Source organism: Xiphophorus hellerii, chromosome 14 (genome assembly GCF_003331165.1).
Source record: "Xiphophorus hellerii strain 12219 chromosome 14, Xiphophorus_hellerii-4.1, whole genome shotgun sequence".
NCBI lineage: Eukaryota > Metazoa > Chordata > Actinopteri > Cyprinodontiformes > Poeciliidae > Xiphophorus > Xiphophorus hellerii.
The window spans coordinates 2,037,346-2,057,350 of record NC_045685.1 but is presented as its reverse complement, the minus strand read 5'-3'; the positions used below and the strand labels follow the sequence as shown (position 1 = coordinate 2,057,350).

At 41.5% G+C, this 20,005-nt stretch overlaps 1 protein-coding gene across 3 annotated transcripts in view; it reads left to right on the top strand.

Annotated features, from left to right (window-relative positions):
• Nucleotides 1–18,667, top strand: part of rtn3 (reticulon 3) — a 29,888-nt gene extending 11,221 nt beyond the window's left edge. For 2 of the 3 annotated variants that reach the window (XM_032583196.1, XM_032583197.1), the window contains 6 exons: nucleotides 9,323–9,530; nucleotides 9,824–9,962; nucleotides 13,630–13,699; nucleotides 13,946–13,992; nucleotides 15,056–15,114; nucleotides 15,751–18,667. In XM_032583196.1, the coding sequence (XP_032439087.1) occupies nucleotides 9,323–9,530; nucleotides 9,824–9,962; nucleotides 13,630–13,699; nucleotides 13,946–13,992; nucleotides 15,056–15,114; nucleotides 15,751–15,799 (572 nt within the window). In that variant the 3' untranslated portion in view covers nucleotides 15,800–18,667. Of the gene's footprint in view, nucleotides 1–845; nucleotides 3,555–9,322; nucleotides 9,531–9,823; nucleotides 9,963–13,629; nucleotides 13,700–13,945; nucleotides 13,993–15,055; nucleotides 15,115–15,750 lie in introns of all 3 variants that reach the window. The other variant, XM_032583194.1, reaches the window with a different exon arrangement.
• Nucleotides 18,668–20,005: the final 1,338 nt, after the last annotated feature.

The following is a 20,005-nucleotide window of genomic DNA, read 5'->3' as shown; positions in this document are numbered from 1 at the left end:
ATGAAGTCGTTTAAAAATTGGGCTGGTTGAAGGTTGTGATACTGTGCCACAAACCAACTCATGAAGACAAACATGCTTACAGGGATTTCTTTGAAATGGCTGACTTTACAGATTTCAGTGATCGTCTCTTAGAATCTAGTAATATTGTGTTATGCTGCTAAATGGTTTGCACTGTGTACATTCAGCAGAAATGCTACATTTTGCACCAGAGCCATCATAAATAAAATCTACACATTAGTCTAGACAGGATGTTCTGACACTTTATGTATGAGTGTACGCAGATTTAATATTTGCAAATGGATTAAAAGGTTAAACATGATAAAGTAACTGTTAATGAGATGATCCATGCCACTCTTAACGTTTTGAGTCCCTGTATGGCAGAGGATGTCTTAGTAAAGCTTCGGTTTTTACAGACATTCTGTTTTAACTACATAGCAAAGCTAAACAAAAGTCAAAACACAGTCAAAAAGAAACTGTTTCAGCCTGCAACTATACTGTATCTAGCTACATACATTTGCTGCAAATAATTGTATAGCTACACTGTTCATTAGTGAGATTTATTTCCTCTGCCTTCTTTTGCTCTGGACAGATCAGATAAGTTTCCAGATTGACTGCTCCATGATGCTTAGTTTAGATTCTAAGTAGTTAAGAGAAGCATGCAAGATTGAAAAACCCATCACTATGACTTTTCTTTTTTTCACATTGTCATGATGCAATGCATGAATGCTTGGGCTGCTACCTTAAGGCATAGCCTAGTAGTAATAGAAGTGCATGGAAGCTTAGTGGTAGTGACTCAATCTCCCCACTTTTGTCCTCTTCACTACCACCTCTTCATAACGATGCAGACAAGAGAGGGGTCCAGAGTTCTGACAAGTCCACTGAAGGTGTAGCTACATCGCTACGGTTTTCTTCCCAACCAGGCTCATTCTCACCCAGTAGTTACAGTAGTGACACATCTCCAACAGATGGACAACAGGATTCTCCAATAAAGGTGTCTCCCGTTTCAGAACGTATAAAGGCACTAGAAGCTCTTGCAGCCAAAAAGAAAGAACCTGATTTTAGAGGCAATGGAACTTTCACTCATTTCAGGGACCGACATCATGAGAAATCTGCACCCGAGGGGCCCAAATTTTCCATAGAAGGCTCCAAAGCTGCACCTGATGGACCCAAGTCTGCAACCGAGGGGCCCCAATCTCCCACCAAAGGGTCAAAATCTACACCCGAGGAGTCCAGATCTCCCACTGAAGGCTCCAAATCTACAGCAGAGTCCCTCAAATCTGCAGTTGAGGGTCCCAAATCTCTAGCTGAAGTTCCCAAACTTCCTCCTGAAAAGATTATACAGACACCTCAGAAAACAGAACATTCTGCTGATCAGGAGTCACCAGATTCACCATTTGAAATCCTGGGAGACCTGAAGCAAGTTGTTGACTTTGAAGAGACAGAGCAATGGATGAAGACACACTTACCTCCAGTACCAGATTTTGATACTGTTGGTTTAATTAAAAGCACTAACACTGTCTCAGTGAAGGGGATCGACATAGATATGCCTGCTGCCTTTGCTGGTGTTCCTGATGCTTTCATGGATCGTCCTGTTGAAGTTCCGAAACAAAACGATCAGCTTGATGGGGAATCCAAAAAAACAGAGGTTGAAGAGTTTGACGTTAACTTTTTGCCAACAGCTTACATGTGGGATCATCAAGAAAAATCAAGTGTGGAGGATCCATCTAATCTAGATTTGGTGATTACAGCTTCTCCTGCACCTCCTGCAGAGTTTGGTTCCACATCTCCTCCGTCATCCCCCACAGTTTGCTCTGCTGTTCATCAGAATGTTTCTGATGAGAAAAAAGCAATTTGGACTGACGAATTGGAACAGCCAGAAGCAAATGAAGGTGACAGTTCAGGAGAGTCCGACGATACGGTAATTGAAGATCATATAGCTGAATGTGAGTCTGCTCCATCTCAGTCTTTGGATCAAAGTTCTAATGATGACACCACAACCCCTCCCTGCACCACTGCTGATCTTTCCATTGAGGAGAAAGAGACTCCTCCACCAAGGCTTGAGAGAAAGCTAATGCAGGTTCCAACCATAAATGTGATTGAGACTGATGAGCCCAATTATAGTGAAGAGGAGATGGAACCTGAGGCAGAGGAAGATGATGATGACTATGAGGTAGTAAAAGGCCCAGACACGGGACCCCCAAACACCTCTGAACCAGACCCACAGAGTGCTGAAAACACAGGCCCCAGAGCACGCCCGTTAGAAACGGAGTTCATGGAAGGCTACTCGCCTCCTTCCTCACCTGTGGACTCTGAGTCTGAATACTCCCCAAAGCACAAGTTCCTCCACTCTAGCTCTGAAAAAGACGATAAGGCATCTGCCTTAAAATCAGAGGTCTGTCCCAATCCAACGGACTCAGCTGACCTGCAACCTGACCAGTCCCAGACCATGTCGAATGAAATTGGCAATGAAAAGTCCCCATTTGTTGTTGAAAATGAAGAAGTGGATTTTCCAGACAATGATGATGATTGGTCAGATGAAACCCAGGAAATTCTGTTCAAACCCCCAATGACTGATCCGTCATCACAAGAATCAGCTCCTTATAATAAGCCTGCAGTCAATGAAAATCGCAGTTCAACAGGAGAAGAGGCGTACATAAAACCCACTCCTCCTCCCATGTCCAGCTTCATGCAGGATGACATTTATGATAGACAGTCGTTTGATTATGACTTTGATATCAGCTCTTCTCTGGATCACACTGATGTTAAGAAGTTCAACAATGCAAAGGAACGTTTTCTGTCTGATCCAGCTCAGAATGACGATGCTGAAGACAAACAGGATCTGGACAGCGCCATTTCACTGAATGGTGACGACATCCCCAAATCCGATAGTCAGCCATCTTTAGAAGATTATCCTGAAAACCCATATTCCTGTTTCAAAAGTGAGACTGTGAGCAGCACTGCTGAACAGCAGGTCATTAAGAAGACCACTAATTCAGAAAATGTGGAAAATGACAACATGCTCCCATCTCAGAAATCAGCTACACACATTCAGCATAACCCTGAAACTGGTCACAACATAAATGAGATGAAAAGAAGTCCCAACAGAACTGACAGTGGCAGCCCACCTTCTGAGCCTATGGATAGTTTTGTGGAGTTCATGAGAGAGTGTCTGAAATCAAAGCAGGATGAGGAAGCTGACAGTGTCCACCAGGAGCTTGAGCCCCACAAGACTTCTCCTCTCCCCAAGGCTTCTCCAATCATGGTGATGGATTTTGAACAAGAACACCTTACAATCAGTGCTCTCAAAGATCTGGGCAAGAGCCAAGAGGAAAAAGAGGAAACTGTGAATCCTCAGCATAAAGTCTCAGAGAAGAGTCAGCCAAAGTCAGATTTTAGCCCTACACAGCCATCAGACTCCAAACCTCCTTGTTCCCAAACCAACCGTGCATCTGACAGCAAGTATTCCAGTGAAGTGGAAGCTATAGACGAATGGGTAGCTGAAGCCTACCATCTTGCAGAGCATGTCTTGACAGCAATACTAACCCACTTATCAGGTAACATTCCTTCCCTCTGGGCAATAGGCCTGCTAACCCCATGCACTTCCCTCAGCGGGACGCTCAAACAGGAATTCTCTGCTTAGTTTAACACGTGCGTGGACAGACCCACACTCTCACATATAGTATTAGAATATTTGATAAGGAATTCCTCAGCATACTGCGCAGAATGAAAATTATTGGGAGAGGTGTAGGTATTCGGACTATAGACTGATTATTAAAGGGGAAAGTCAAAGCGCTGTTTTAAAACTGTAAACAGAAGATGTTGAAATAAAATAAAAAAGCGAACTCACAGCTCTGAGTGTAAAAAAAAAAAAGAGCTACATATAGAAGCCCTCCAGTACACTCATGTTGAGTTTATTTTTTATTTATCTATTTTTTTTCTTTGTAAAACATAATTTTTTCATTAGGGAATATGTCTGATTGGCTTATTTTTGTTACCACATTTTATCAGCTGTGCACTTGATGACTAAATCTGTATTTGTGCAGTAGTATGTTGACAAGATAAACGCTATGAGTGATTAAACTGACAGATTTTGCAGTGAAGAAACATTTTTAATTTAATGTATTTATTTATTTACTCTTAAGTGTAGTTCCAATGCATTTGGCTGTATCACCTGGGTGTTGATGGGTAGTTTGTAGTGGGGAAATTTTTCTGCCATAATTCGAGAGCACACATTTTCAGTCTGTAAGCAGGATTTCATGTTTTTCTTCTGAAAACTTGTAATGGTTGTACTGTATTCATTGTGTATTCACTGTGCTTTCTCAAAACTTTCTCCTCGCACTCAAAACTCTCCTCTGCTTGGAGCAAATGTCCGCTTGTAAACCTCTCTGCTCGCTTGCCAGTGAGACGTGTTCGAATTCAAGGACACTTCTTGAATTCGTCTAAGTCTGGGATAAGATGAAGAGGGTACACAGGAACAACTAAGACAGAAGTAAACAAAAAGCAGGGAAACTTGAAAAAAACATTTTTATGTGTCATGGCAGCTAGGAAAAGTAATACAGTTTGAAACAAAACCACAATGTAGGCAAAGAAGAACCGTCTCTCTATATATATATGCATCGGTAATTATACAATGCAGGTTAAGGTAACAGTTTTTCCTTTTGTCCAGGTCTGGTTAAGTGATAGATACATGCTGTAGATCTATCGCTTGGAACAAAAGAGCACCTAGTCTTTCTTCATGTCTTGTCTTTCTTCTTTCAGAAGAAAGACAAGACATGAAATCCTGCTTTCAGACTGAAAATGTGTGGCAGAGTTGTGGCAGAAAAATTGTCCTATAAGTTTGGACGTGAAGCGTTATACTCTGAGACTGTTTCAGATTGAACGTTTGCAGTTGTTTTTGTGTGTGTAAATGCAATAAACATTTACTGCAATGGTTAGCTAAGCAGTAAATGTAAGCATTCATTTTGATGAAAACCTATTGGAGATAATAATAATTTTAAAAAAGTGTTTCATTGAAACTGTTTAATTGACAGCATATTCCCTGAACATCTAACAAGATAGCATGAACAGGGCCCAGACTGTTAGGTATTCCATCATGACTGTACTTGTGCGGCTCCAAAGACCACAGTGCAGGAATACATCAGTTAGACAATTTTAGTACTTTTAGTAATGTGTAATTATTCTGTAAAACAGCTACTTCCTCATAACAAGAGACCAATCAAAAGTATAAAAGCTGAATTTACTCCTAATACTAGAGTTACTCAGAGTAGTACACAGTGTTACACTTACTCGCCTAGACTTTAGAAAAGCGTGTGTATTTTCTTTTGTATTCATTATTAAATCAATATCCACACAAATATTTAAGCTAGAAACGCTGATGTGACCTAGTTAACTTGCAAGCAACCTTAGTTCAAGGCTGCATGTGATCCTCAGTAAGTTGAGCCGGTGACCCTCCCCTGCCCTCTGTCCTTTGAGCTAGTCAGTGGTTCCCCACCAGACGGCGAGTTAGGGATTAAATATGGTGGCCCAGTGTTTGTCCAGAGCCCTGAACGTCACACAGAACAGTCAATCCCCAGGTCAGGTTTCTGGCCACAGCACACTTAGAGCGGACATACGATGCAGAAAATGAAAGTGAAGAGCGCAGCTTGCAGCCGCCCTGGTGCAGTTATTTTGGTGCCGTCATTTTATACTTGGGTTTCAACAAGATGCCATCTAAGGTGATGGACGCCGCCAGCTCCTTCAGTTGGATCTTGTTTGCTGCATGTCTGTGTAATCAGCGTGAGAGCGGTTCGAGATGCATTTGTTTCCATGGTTACTCAGATCAGCTCAGTTTTCACACAAAATGTTTGACAGTAGTAAATGTCATATTCATTCTTTCTACATACACATACACACACACACACACACCAGACGGTAATCCTGACACATTCAGGGGACGACACGTGGAATCCAAGAGCTGACCCAGCATGCATCTGTGGGCGGGGCAGCCTGCAGTCAGGGAGCAGTAGATAAAGGAAATGTCATCTGTAGCCGAGTTTCAGGATTTTTGGTTTTCTTCATTTAGAAGTTTTGTAGAGGAACAGCAGCTTCAGGTGCTAGTGCTGGGTTTTATGTTGTCATTGTTATAGTTCAAGGATTTGATTATATCCATTTTTACAGGTGATAACTGCATTAACCAAGAACAGTTCAGTTTGCATTCAGTTCACTGCTCTCAATGTTATCACACAACAGAGCAAGCTGAAGACCTGGAAGAAGAATCAAAACCGATCAGTACAAAAAAGTACATATTGCGCAAATTTTTATGGGCCATGTCTCCCCACTCTAGTTGGTAGAAAATGGTTCGTCTATAGGTTTATACTGAAAACAGTAAGTGACATCATGAAAAGATTGTTGTGAAATAGCAACATAAAATAGCAAAGAAGTGAAGTGATCCAGAGCCACAATTCACTCTGATTGATTGTTACATCACTACAAACTATCTGCTATCTAATCTCCATCCAATAAGCAATCGAATCCATTAATAAAAATTCTACAAGCTACTTTGTAATGAGTGAATCTCAAAAAATGCTGCAAAAGCAAACCTGCAGTCACTATTGGCAGTAGGCGGCAGAGAGATGATCATTTTTACCGTTGTGTATGTGGTTTATTTTGGCTCCGTTTTCATTACACAGAGGGCCGCAGCGATGTTTATGTGAGTTTCTATATTTAAGAGGAGAACTCTGTGAAAGTAGGCCGCTGTGCCTCAGCAGAGTACAGTGAGGGTGAGAGGGAAAGAAGAATAAGGATCATAGAACCCGGACTGTTTCCCTGTGGGTACACAGAGCAGAGCATGCTGGGAGAAGACCTGTAACCCCTACAGTACTGGCTGAAGAAAACCTTTTCATTGTTGTTCCCCGACAAAATGTAAACGTGACCTTTTTTTTTTTTTAAGTAAATTTTAGTTTTTTCAAGGCAGTTTTTTCAAGAGGTTAATTCAGTCTGAAGTTCTTCAGTCACATTTTATAATAATCATCTGCATTAAAATCACATTAATAAAATGATTATTAGCAGCTCCTCTCCTCTGAGGCTAATGTTACCAGCTGCTGCACGTTTTGGTTTTAGCATTTAGACCTCGTCAGAAACCTTAAAAACACAGGCAACGTAAAAGCTCATAAAGGGGCTTCTTTATTTGGTTCAACTGAAAAAAGAGAAGGAAAAGCTGAGCCTTATCTATTAACAACTGTTATGATTTGTCCACTGCTCATTTCAGAGGCTGATGAAGTTAGATCTGGTGAATTCACGTCAGTACAGATTCAGTTTTCTGCCTCCTCATAGATCCTACACTAAAAGGAACCTGGACTTCGTTTGCCGGGGCTTTATTAGTTTTTAAAGTTGGTTTCTTAATTTGTTGTTGAAATCCCAGTGTTTGTCCCAAACAGCTTAGAGTTCTGTACTTGATTCAGATGCACACAGTACCGAGCTGCAACAATCTGCCTAAACTCCTGAAATGTTCTGAATAATATGGCTGACAGAAGGTGAGGGGGGTTAGTTTGGAGGAGGTGGTTGAGGATTTAGGTAGCTGCATGGAGCCCCAGGGACATTGGGCCTCGTGGTTTCCCTACTACCACAAACAAAGATGTTTGTCTAAAACATTTTTCCCCCACATTCAGGGAAGGAGTGACTGTTTGAAAGGGAAACCCTTTTTAGCCTTACATAACCAGCTTGTACTGAGGCTAATGCATCTACATGTAGGACTGCTCACCAAGTGTATATACACACACATTACTTACATCATTAGGTATATATATATATATTATAAACTTAATCTCTTATGGTTATATTTGTATTAATATTTAACACCCTAAATGGAGTAGCTTGTCAACGAATAAACAATTTCCCATTGGGGATCAATAAAGTATATTCTATTCTATTCTAAACACAAGTCGGACATCAATAGCAGTGTTCCTCTCCTTAGCTCTTCTGGGCTGCAGATGATGTTTTTGGAACATGGTCATGTTTTATCGTCCCTGCTGTATGACAGTGTAAGTACGACAATTATTTGTTGTACTTACCTCTGGTTCAAACATGGCCACCCTTTCATAGGTGGATAGTTGTTGGAATAGAATACAGAGAAATTCAGATAACCTTTATTATCCCAAGTGGGGAAATTTAATGACAGTTGAAGTTCTTTTTTCTGACTGGTCTTACATGGACACAGTCTCTCCTACTGTTGAGAATTTGAACTGAATAGTACCAAAATATTCGGGATGTGAAAATCAGACATTCTTTTCTACCTATTAGAGATTTGCTTATAACAACCCCCATTGAAATAACACATTACACCTCAACAGTGTTACATGTTAGTTCTGAGAGGCTGTCCGTCCTAACTCAGTAGAGACATTCATGAGTTTCGTGAGGCCAGAGTTTCTCCAGGGCAGCTTCAGTATACTGCTCCAACTCTGACAACACATCACCTGGAACATTCACAACTAAATATTTATTTTTTCTAAAGATTTGTGTGACTTAAAACACACACCTACAATTTTGAATAAACTCACTTATTGCTTCTGTTGGCAATGTTTTTACACAAAAGCTGTGTTAACACCAGCATCCCTGCCTTTTGTTTTGATATGACTTTCACATCTGCTTGTTGCATCTTCGTGTGAATCTAGGTAAATCTGTGCATACTCGATTTAAAGAATTGAATTAGTAGAATGTAGCTGTTACATGGTTTAGATGGGGGCCAGAGCTGGTCATGTGACACAGACTGGAGGAACAGCAGCCAATACAGCTTTTTCACTCAGAACAACATTGTGTGAGGTGAAAAACACTTGGATTGTTGAGAGAAAATTCAGATTTATGAGATCAACATAACCACATGGGTAAGGACAAAATAATGGTATGTTTAGGGTAATGTGGCGGTTAGATTAGGGTAATGTAGCGGTGTGTTTAGGGTGATATAGTGGTATCTTTATGTTAATATAATGGCATGTTTAGGGTACTATAGAGGTTTGTTTAATGTAATGGTATGTTAAGGTTAGCGTAGCGCTATGTTTAGGGTAATTGAAGGGTAGTTTTACATACAAATCTTCAAATCTTGGTCGTATCTAATGCGGCTGCATTTCTCACAGGGTTTGCACATAATCAACACAGTATATAAATGGGTGTGGACTGGTCAGGAAGTTGATATTGATTTTAGGAAAAATGTGTTTATCAAGATCCCAATGTGATGTTTTAGAGCAGATCAGGATAGCCCTCCTTTAATAGTTTTAGGCCAGTAGGTCACACCATAAAGTGTTTAACGCCCCTCCCTTCCTCCCCCTCCCCACCTGTTACTTTCCTACAGTTAATGACCTGATCCACTGGCGGGACCCCAAGAAATCGGGTGTGGTGTTCGGCCTGTCCCTGCTTCTGCTGCTCTCGCTGGCAGCCTTCAGCGTCATCAGCGTGGTTTCCTACATGCTGCTCGCCCTTCTCTGTGTCACCATCACCTTTCGCATCTACAAGTCTGTGGTCCAGGCTGTGCAGAAGTCTACTGAGGGACACCCATTCAGGTAAGACCAAAACCTGTCATGGTTTGTTCTAGACGAACTTCTGCTGAGATTTTCTCTATTTTCTTCATATTTGCTGCCTCTAGTTATTAGAGGGAGCAAACCTCTACCAACATGTTCATTAAAACATCCCTTATTTTGTAGTTCTGTTCAAGGCTTTTGGGCTAAACGTGCCAACATGTGTAAACCCTTTCCACCACTGGCTGGTTATTTCTGGATATCTGTTGCTTTACTGCTTGAACACTCAGCCTCATTTTGTGGTCTCATTTTCTTTCCTCCTCCCAATTTTTCCGCAGAGAGCTGATAGAGAAGGATGTCACCATTCCTCCCGAGACGTTCCGCAAGCACGTGGACACCAGTCTGACCCACATCAACCGAGCCCTGAAGCAGATGAGCCGCCTGTTTTTGGTTGAGGACCTTGTGGATTCTCTAAAGGTGAACAGCAGCAGCTCTACTGCCCACTGTCATCCTGGGTTCTGTCTGTTTCCCTTTCATTTTTTAGACATCTATTTCCCTCCTGTCTCATCAAGGCCAGTCTCACAGAGGCAGTCTTTTTATAGTTGCTCAGCAAGAGTTCATTTTACTGGAATAAGTTCTGCGTCAAAAGCGAAATCTCCAAGGACGAGGATGACTGTTACGATGGCAGATAACAGGTTTCAGTTGAGCTGTTATTTATGTTGCATGACATTGTGAATATGACTGTTGGTGTTACGGTAATGTGGAGATGCACACTTTAGCGCTTTTATGTTTCCAGTTTTACAATGTGAGCAATATATTTCCCCAATATACACTGCTCAAAAAAATAAAGGGAACACTCAAATAACACATCCTAGATCTGAATGAAAGAAATATTCTCATTGAATACTTTGTTCTGTACAAAGTTGAATGTGCTGACAACAAAATTACACAAAAATCATCAATGGAAATCAAATTTATTAACCAATGGAGGCCTGGATTTGGAGCCACACACAAAATTAAAGTGAAATAACACTACACGCTGATCCAACTTTAATGTAATGTCCTTAAAACAAGTCAAAATGAGGCTCAGTATTGTGTGTGGCCTCCACGTGCCTGTATGACCTCCCTACAACGCCTGGGCATGCTCCTGATGAGGTGGCGGATGGTCTCCTGAGGGATCTCCTCCCAGACCTGGACTAAAGCATCCGCCAACTCCTGGACAGTCTGTGGTGCAACGTGACGTTGGTGGATGGAGCGTGACATGATGTCCCAGATGTGCTCAATCGGATTCAGGTCTGGGGAACGGGCTGGCCAGTCCATAGCTTCAATACCTTCATCTTGCAGGAACTGCTGACACACTCCAGCCACATGAGGTCTAGCATTGTCCTGCATTAGGAGGAACCCAGGGCCAACCGCACCAGCATATGGTCTCACAAGGGGTCTGAGGATCTCATCTCGGTACCTAATGGCAGTCAGGCTACCTCTGGTGAGCACATGGAGGGCTGTGCGGCCCTCCAAAGAAATGCCACCCCACACCATTACTGACCCACTGCCAAACCGGTCATGCTGAAGGATGTTGCAGGCAGCAGACCGCTCTCCACGGCGTCTCCAGACTCTGTCACGTCTGTCACATGTGCTCAGTGTGAACCTGCTTTCATCTGTGAAGAGCACAAGGCGCCAGTGGCAAATTTGACAATCCTGGTGTTCTCTGGCAAATGCCAAGCATCCTGCACGGTGTTGGGCTGTGAGCACAACCCCCATCTGTGGACGTCGGGCCCTCATACCATCCTCATGGAGTCGGTTTCTAACCGTTTGTGCAGACACATGCACATTTGTGGCCTGCTGGAGGTCATTTTGCAGGGCTCTGGCAGTGCTCCTCCTGTTCCTTCTTGCACAAAGGCGGAGGTAGCGGTCCTGCTGCTGGGTTGTTGCCCTCCTACGGCCTCCTCCACGTCTCCTGGTGTACTGGCCTGTCTCCTGGTAGCGCCTCCAGCCTCTGGACACTACGCTGACAGACACAGCAAACCTTCTTGCCACAGCTCGCATTGATGTGCCATCCTGGATGAGCTGCACTACCTGGGCCACTTGTGTGGGTTGTGGAGTCCGTCTCATGCTACCACGAGTGTGAAAGCACCACCAACATTCAAAACTGACCAAAACATCAGCCAGACAGCATAGGTACTGAGAAGTGGTCTGTGGTCCCAACTGCAGAACCACTCCTTTATTGAGTGTGTCTTGCTAATTGCCAATAATTTCCACCTGTTGTCTATTCCATTTGCACAACAGCAGGTGAAATTGATTGTCAATCAGTGTTGCTTCCTAAGTGGACAGTTTGATTTCACAGAAGTTTGATTTACTTGGAGTTATATTGTGTTGTTTAAGTGTTCCCTTTATTTTTTTGAGCAGTGTATTTAGTGTTGGCGTCTAGATCCTAAGTTGAATGAAACTAGTCCAGAAATTCATTTAATAAACATCAAATTATTATTATTATTTTTCTAGATCTTGTCTGGTAACTTGCAAAGTTAAATTTGCTTAATGGAAACACAGCAACTTCAAAAAGAAACTGACATTTCTCCATAAAAAGTTTTGCTCTGCTGTGAAATCACTGTCTACAATTTCCACAATATACCGCACCCACACCCAAGCACACGGGATCATCAGTGTAATCCTCAGTAAGACTCCGGCGTCTCCTCTGATTGGCTGATAGATGATGAGCGACGGCTCCGTGGCTCTAGTTTTAATATATCTCAAGCAGGCGTTTACATTCGCCGCCACCAGGGTTTTAATGACTTATCATGATCATTAACACATTAACTTGATTTAACATGTCCTATTTAATGCACACACCACAATTGCAAAATCATATTTTCGACATTCTGAGAATGTTGAGTCCTATTCTGCACATTTGTATTGGAAACACAGTTATAACATGTAAATACACTTTACTGTTATTGTTATTCTTTGTATATTTTATTATTTTAGTACACCACGTTCAATAAACTGAAACTAGGGTATTTTACAGTTTACTTCAGTCAGGTTTTGTAAATTCAAACTGTAGCACCTGAAAGCAGCCATCTGCAGTCCATAAACACTAGAAACCTTAAAACCATAAAACCTTTGGCTTCAATAAATATGTACTTTAAAGGAGGGCTGCATGACATTAGGAAACTGGATCATGGTATTACTGCTTCCAACATTCCCTGTGACCTTTACCCTCTGAGACACTATGTTCTGCGTGAACTGTGCAAATCTACTGCAGTGAGCCGGAATATCTACATTTTGTATCAATATTACTCTGCTTTAAGCCAAGCAGGGTCTAGCAGACACTCAGTAGGTGAAGCTGATGAAACTCTGGTTTATCCACATTCCCAGCCCCACCTCAGTTGATGAGTAGATCGGCTTTGTAAACCAGAATCGGTCTGTTGGGAGAGGCACTCTCACCTTCAGGTGATTCAGTTCAGGTATCTGACATCCCACACTCCTCCCAGCTGACATGGTCTGCCTGGGACTGGCAGAGGAAAGCTGCCCTTTGCCTCTCTTTGCTTACATTTTCTTTTCTTTCATGTGAAATAAACACATTTTTCCATCATCATTATATAACATCCTGTTTCAAGTTACTTTGTCATACCTGCTGATGAGTTAGTGGAAGTAATTAATGGAGATTTAACATTATTACGCAAACAGGTTTTCTGTGGTAAAACGTCCGTCTCGTTCAGATTATGTTTATTAATTTAGGCGTATGACAAGAATTCATTAAAACGAGCTAGACGCGTTTGGCTTTTATATTCACACAACATGGCTGTAAGTGAACAGCCCACTCAGTTTTGTTTCATTCATACTGGCAAATCGTCCCAGACTTTGTCCAAACAAGTCATCCAGCTGTGGCTCCCAGACAGGTGCAGAGGCAGCCGGTGCTGGGAGTGTTGAGGTGTGGAACCACTGGCTTACCTTCAGCTTAAGTCTAGTGTAAAAAGTGTCTGTGTGATGGTTTTGTAAAGGCCTGGAACAGCATGAGAGTGCAGCAGGCGACATCTGTGAAATGAAATCTGCTGTGGGAGGAAAGGAGCTTCTGACTTCAGGTGACATGAAAGTGATTCCTAAATGTTTAATTTCTCATTTGTTTTTTGGGTTGGTTTTTTTACAGCTTGCTGTGGTCATGTGGATGTTGACCTATGTTGGAGCAGTTTTTAATGGCATCACCATCCTCATCCTGGGTAAGCGCTATGGAAACCTTTCCTGTTCCCTGATCAGTGACCAATAATTAGTTTAATTTAAGAGCTTGGTCTGGCTGATTCTCTTTAAGGTCCTTGCATATATACATACACATTGTTTGTGGTTCACCAGGTTAACTATATTCCCATTATAATGTACATATAATGTGGTTTTAGATCGTTGCAAGGCGAACAATGTTTAACAGCAATCATTGTCTTCGTGTTGAACTCTCTCTCTCTGTTCTCCAGCGGATATCCTGCTCTTTGCCGTACCTCCAGTCTACGAGAAGAACAAGGTCAGCCCCACCCTAAAGCCGAACTATAGTCATGTCAGCTGAGAGCAGATAGACGCAGTAGCAGTGAGCTCACTGGATGACTCCCAGCCTCCATCAGACACTGAAGGCTTTCTGCATCCCTCTAGCTGTGGACCCAGTCCAGCTACTGAGAGCATGATGTCATTCTAGAGTCAGAACGCATGGACATTAGCATCTGCACAGACATCGCGGAAAATGAGCCCTAGCTTGTATTTGCCTTTGCTGGCTGTTTTATTGGTCAGCTTGGGATGAAAACATCAGCCACAGTCAGTCTATGATGAGTTAGGGTTAGTCAGGAGTGCTCAGGTCCAGTCCTGGAGCGCTACCACCCGGCACCTTTAAGATCCATTCCTGGTCTGAAACGCCTGAGTCAGAAGGCTGAATTCCTTCACCAAGAGTAACTCAGCTCCACAGAGACCTGGTAGTGAGCCATTCAGGTATGTTTGATAAGGGACACATCTAAAAGCTGCAGGGTGCCTAGTACTACACATAAAATATGTGTAGTACTACAAGCAAGGACAGTTGCCATGTATTTATGAATTGAACCTGAATTGATCTAAGCACAGAGCCCTGTGGTACTCCACTAGTAACCCTGGAGTGTGAAGATTTATCATTCACATGAACAAACTGGAATCTGTGGGACAGATGGGATTTAAACCAGCCTGGTGCTCTTCCCTTCATACCTACATGTTCAGGAGAAGATTGTGATCAACTGTGTCAAAAGCAACACTCAGAACTAGCAAAACCAGAACAGACACAAGTCCACTATGTGAGGCTAAGAGAATATCATTTGTAGCTTTCACAAGTTCTGTTTCAGTGATATGAAACCTGACTGAAACTCTTCAAACTGGTTATTACTGTATAGATGCTCAAACTTGATTAGCAACTACTAAGGAAGACTAGATATAGGCCTGTAGTTTACAGAATCTCACTTCAGAAAACCTAAATGAACTCTCAATAGTTACATGTGGAAGTATCTCATTTGTCTTACTGTTTGTTTTTTAAGAAAGTAAATAAAAAAACTTAAGGTTGTTTTCCCTTGCAGACCCAGATTGATCATTACATCGATCTTGTGCGTACCCAAGTCAACAACACAATTGCAAAGTAAGTGAAAGGAAACGATTTATTTGTATTAGAACCTACTGATGTACTCTCTGTCCATGTTGGTGATATGTCACTCACATCAGGAATCAGCTGAAGACACATTCAGGAAAACAAACTGAACAGCACTGGAGGCCCAGCTTTGCTTCCTGTTTATTTAGACATCAAGATTTTTACGGTAGACTTTGACGTTTTCCCAATTTGTCACTATAAGAAAGATGTAAGGTGGACCTGGAACGATGTAGGTAGGTTATACTGACCAATAAATCCGTCCAGATTTCCTTAACTTTGGGAGATCAGCAATCGACTGATACTTTCAAATGAAACCAATCCTATTCACCGATCTCATCTGCCACAGTCCTCTTCTGCTCTGCAGTGAGAGGCCTAACTGACCAACCGCCCACAGGTCACGTCTGAACATTTGAAATTAACAATAGTCACCCCACTGTTGCCAACTCAGTGGCTTTGTCACTATATTTAGTATCTTTTAGGTAAAAAAACAATCAGAATTAGCAGATCGATGCACCCCTACCTTACGGCCTTATCTCATAAGGTTCAGCTAGCCTCGCATGTATTTCCTGTGTAATGCATTAATGTTTTCTGACCTGGAGTAATTCTTGTTCTGCTTTTCTTTGCCAGACTGCAAGAGAAACTTCCGGGAGCTATGAAACGCAGCAAAACTGAATGATCCCACATGTCATCTTCACCCTCATCTCCATCACTCTGGAAAAACCAACCCTTCATCTCACCCAGCTCCTCCCCAGTAACCCAGACGTGTTCACCTCCGCCCCCACCCAACACACACACACACACACGCTCCCACACACACACACTGAACCGTGCTAGATAGAAAATCTCAGAGCTACTCAATGTTCAACGTAAAACTACTGCGCAGCTTAACTTGCAAACATAAAATCAGAGGCGTGCCTGCAGAGCCATGAGGCACCATGCTTATGAGCAGGTCATGTGACACTGCAGCATTCCCAGCTGCAGGGGGAAGGCCGGCCTGAGTGAACTAGACTGAATCTATGACCTGGTTCCACCATGTACAGAGCATCAGGGCGGACGGGGCGCTGCCTCCGAGCAACACCGCTTCTGCCCAGGAATCACACGCTTCCCTGCAGGTAGACTGAGGAGCGTCCGGCTGGTCACACAGCCAGGCTCTGTGGAGCTGTGGCCAGGCTCACCGTACCTTTTACTCAATGTTACATTCTGTACGAATTCATTTCAGGAGTTGGGATTGGCTCTGCTCCTCCTGATTGACTCTTCCGTTTGTTTTTCAGTCACAGGCAGTGTTTGAACCTTCTGCAATGCACTGATTTTCTCCCCCCCTGAAGCCTGGGCAGGTGGAGGTAGCCCCTCCCCCCTGAACCAGCTGTGATAATTTGGTCTAGTTCATCATGTTCAGAAGCTTTTTTCTGAAAACATCTGTTCTTGTAAATAACCCTAAGAAACGACAGGCTCTCTGCTCTGGAACACATCGGCCAAGCTTTTATATTGAAGGAAGACACACACCCCTCCAACACCCCTACAATCATAGTAGTCTTGACTGTTTTTGCACCTGTTCAGTCCTTTAAGTGTTCGGCTCTTGTTTTCACTTGTATATTTTGATTCTAATTATGACTACTTAGAAGTGCTACCTGTATAAACTCTAGGATGGCTGCTTGAACTCCCCTCCAGCTCGATAACGGCTTAGTGAGACTTCTGTTAGGTGTTACTGAGCTTCTTCTTTTTAACCAGTAGTTCTTTGAGTCCTCCCCCATAGAATCAAGCTGATAGGTTAAGCGGCACACTGATGTGTTCAACTTTTAATCCCCACATGGTTTCTTAGATTGCTGTTGTGTTGAGTGTAAAATGTGAATGGTTTGAATTGTCTTGCCAAAATAAGAATTATGAATAATTTTAAAGCTGTTCAGTTTAATTTTAGACAACAGACCAAAGGTGGCTGTCATCTGGAAAATAATGGCTGAAATTAAAATTGAATGTAAAAGTGAAAATAAAAGTTTGTGCTGTGATCATTTCTCCCATTTTTTCCTTTTTATAAAAAAAAAAAACAAATCTACTCTTCAAAAGCAAAGATTATAATGTTGACACATTTTACACTCCATACAATGTTCCTCTGACCAAGGAGGAAGTAAGATGAGTTCAGGGTTGTTATATTAGAAGGTGCCATTTTAAGTAAAGTAGCTGGAGATGATAGGAACACTTTCTGAAATGGTTGTTGTTGAACTTCTGTTTTTGGGTTTTGTCATAGTGTAAGCTGGAACAGGTTTTCACCCCTCCCCTATATAGCCTGTAATATATTGTTGATCCTGACTTTTGTTTAATAAGGTTACTACTTGTGATTGTTTCCGTGGTGTTTTTTGAACCTGATTTAAAACCATAGTGACGTGTTGGCCCTGCAGTCCAACCTTTATGTTACTTTAAGGGACAGAAGTGTGAATAGTGAGTCGACACCACACTGTAGCTGTTCTGTCCTGTCTGCATGTGTCCCTGCATACTGAATGGACACGGCTCCAACCCGGCTGCTGAACTCTCTCCCTCCTATGCATGACCAATGTGTGATTCACCTGCACAGGTCAGAGTTCACCGACCCGTCCGCTTCGTGTCTGCCACTTCTGTCCCACAGGAGGCACACTGAATGTCATCAGAGATAAAGTTACGTTTTTTTTTTTGTTTTGTTTTTTTTAGAAAGTTATTTAGCTTTCAGAACATATTTACCATGTGCTTCTTTTATGGACTTAAGATTTAAGAAATCAAGACTACCGAACAAAATAATAATTCTCACGTCTGGCTGTTCAGATTTTTTTACTTTAGTTCTAGTGGATGGATTATAACTAATATAATGGCCAATAAAAATATTAAATAAAAATAGAAATCTTTTCAGTCTTTCTTGCTAAAGTTAGTGCCTATGAATATTAATGCTGGGTTCTCCAGGAAACCTCCAGTCACCGATTTCCTAATAAACCTTAGAAGTCATCAGCAGTTTTGAGTTAAAGCTGGAGTGAAGGAAACTTACAAGAAGTCTTATTTTTAAAACTGAAAATTAAATCTGCATGCTTGATGACATCAGAGGCCATGTCAGCTGAGCCATTAATATTCACTTGGCTCATATGAATGTCGTGCTGTTAGAGCCTCTTCGCGATCCAGGTGAAAACTAGAAAAGCAAAGTGGCTGGTGTCAGGGCGCTGTCAGGGTAAACATCACAAAGTGAGTGTAGTTCTGTAGTGTGTAGAATATGATACAGAGGAAATTCAATATCATTTCTCATAGCATGTTTTTTTCCCTCCTTTTCCTGTTTGTGTGTTTATGTGATGGGAGAGAGTGGCAGGAATGATCTGAACTCTGCTTCCTGACTCTTTTGGCTTGAGCTCTAATTGGTATTTGGACTTTGTGAACTAACGGCTTGGTTTTGTAGCAGCTATGACTTTGGTTCCAGTTTATGAAGCTTTTGGACGGATGTCGCAGGAATAAAAAAAAAAGAAAACTGCAAAAATGTTTGTGGTCTCTGTACTGATGTCAAAGTGAAATAATTAATAAAATCAACTCAAAGGTCTGCAGCTCTTTGTGAATCTGTTCACCTCTCTAGATTCTTTATCTACTCCTGAAATCTGTTCAGTGGGGAAGAGGACTTAGGATTTTTATTTCTAAAGCTGGAATTATGAAAAGCCACATTCACATTTATACTGCTGCTTAAAATGAGTTGAGAAATGAAATAAAAAGTTTTAACAGCCTAACATTTGCAGCAGACTTTTTTATTTACATATTTCATTTAATTGGATTTCTGAAATAGACCTAAAAATCCAGGAAAAAAATAAAAAAGGATTTGTCAAAGCAACATTAAGTAATTTTTTTATGCTACTTGCTACTCAGATAGCTGCTCTTGTCTGATCCATTCATGTGTTCTGTTTAGTAGAACCTGCCTGACATGGAGTGGACCCTGTGCTGTGTTGATGTATAAACTGGAGTTCCTTCCTGCTCACAGCATCATCATCTACAAAAGCTCTTTGAAGATCCATGCATGATAAGAGTTACAGCAACATTTAGCTATTTGGGATAAAGTTATTTGTCGAACCCATTAATGTGCTTGTGTCACATCTGCACAATGTGCCTGTAACTAAAGCCATGACGTCCTCAACATTCCTGATGTTTTCCAGTTATTTCCGTAGCAACCGCCGGTCTGCATTAGACCATGGCGCTCGATGTTAATGTTATTTATTAGTGAGCATATGAAAACAGTTTCTTAGAAACCGCATGGTTCTACGTGTCATTTTGAAGGTAAAATAACTTCAGTTTTGTCCTATGGTGTGCAATTAATGATTATATTAGTAATCAATTATTTTAACAATTGTCGTTTCACCACTTAAGCTTATTTTGTACAATATTTGGAAATACATGAAAAATAACACAAACAAATTAATTCCTTTTTTAAATGAGAAAATACACATTTTATTGCCTAAAATACAATAACAGCATTCCTTTTGCGAACTCTTGATCATTTGTCGCAAAGGAAGCTAAAAACCAAAAAAAACCATCAACTCTTATTTTGCTGAACTGAACATCAATAGTGGAGGGCTGGCCTGTTGAATATTTTTTGGATTAACTGATCAATAATTAGATAGCAAAACGTACATCATAGGAGGCTTTTAACTAAGTTAAACCCAGATGAAACTAAAACTGCCAGTTTACAGATAATGGTGCTATTATCTTAAATGCAAAATGTATATATGTGCTGTACAGTTTTAGATTAGTTACTGTTCTTTCAGCAGATGGCCTTTTTTAAAATCTGTGTACTGCAGTTAACAATTAATGTTCACTAAATTAATTGGCGATTATTTAAATAATCGATTCATTATGATTAATCGTTTCATCCCACGTAAAATGTTCCAGAACT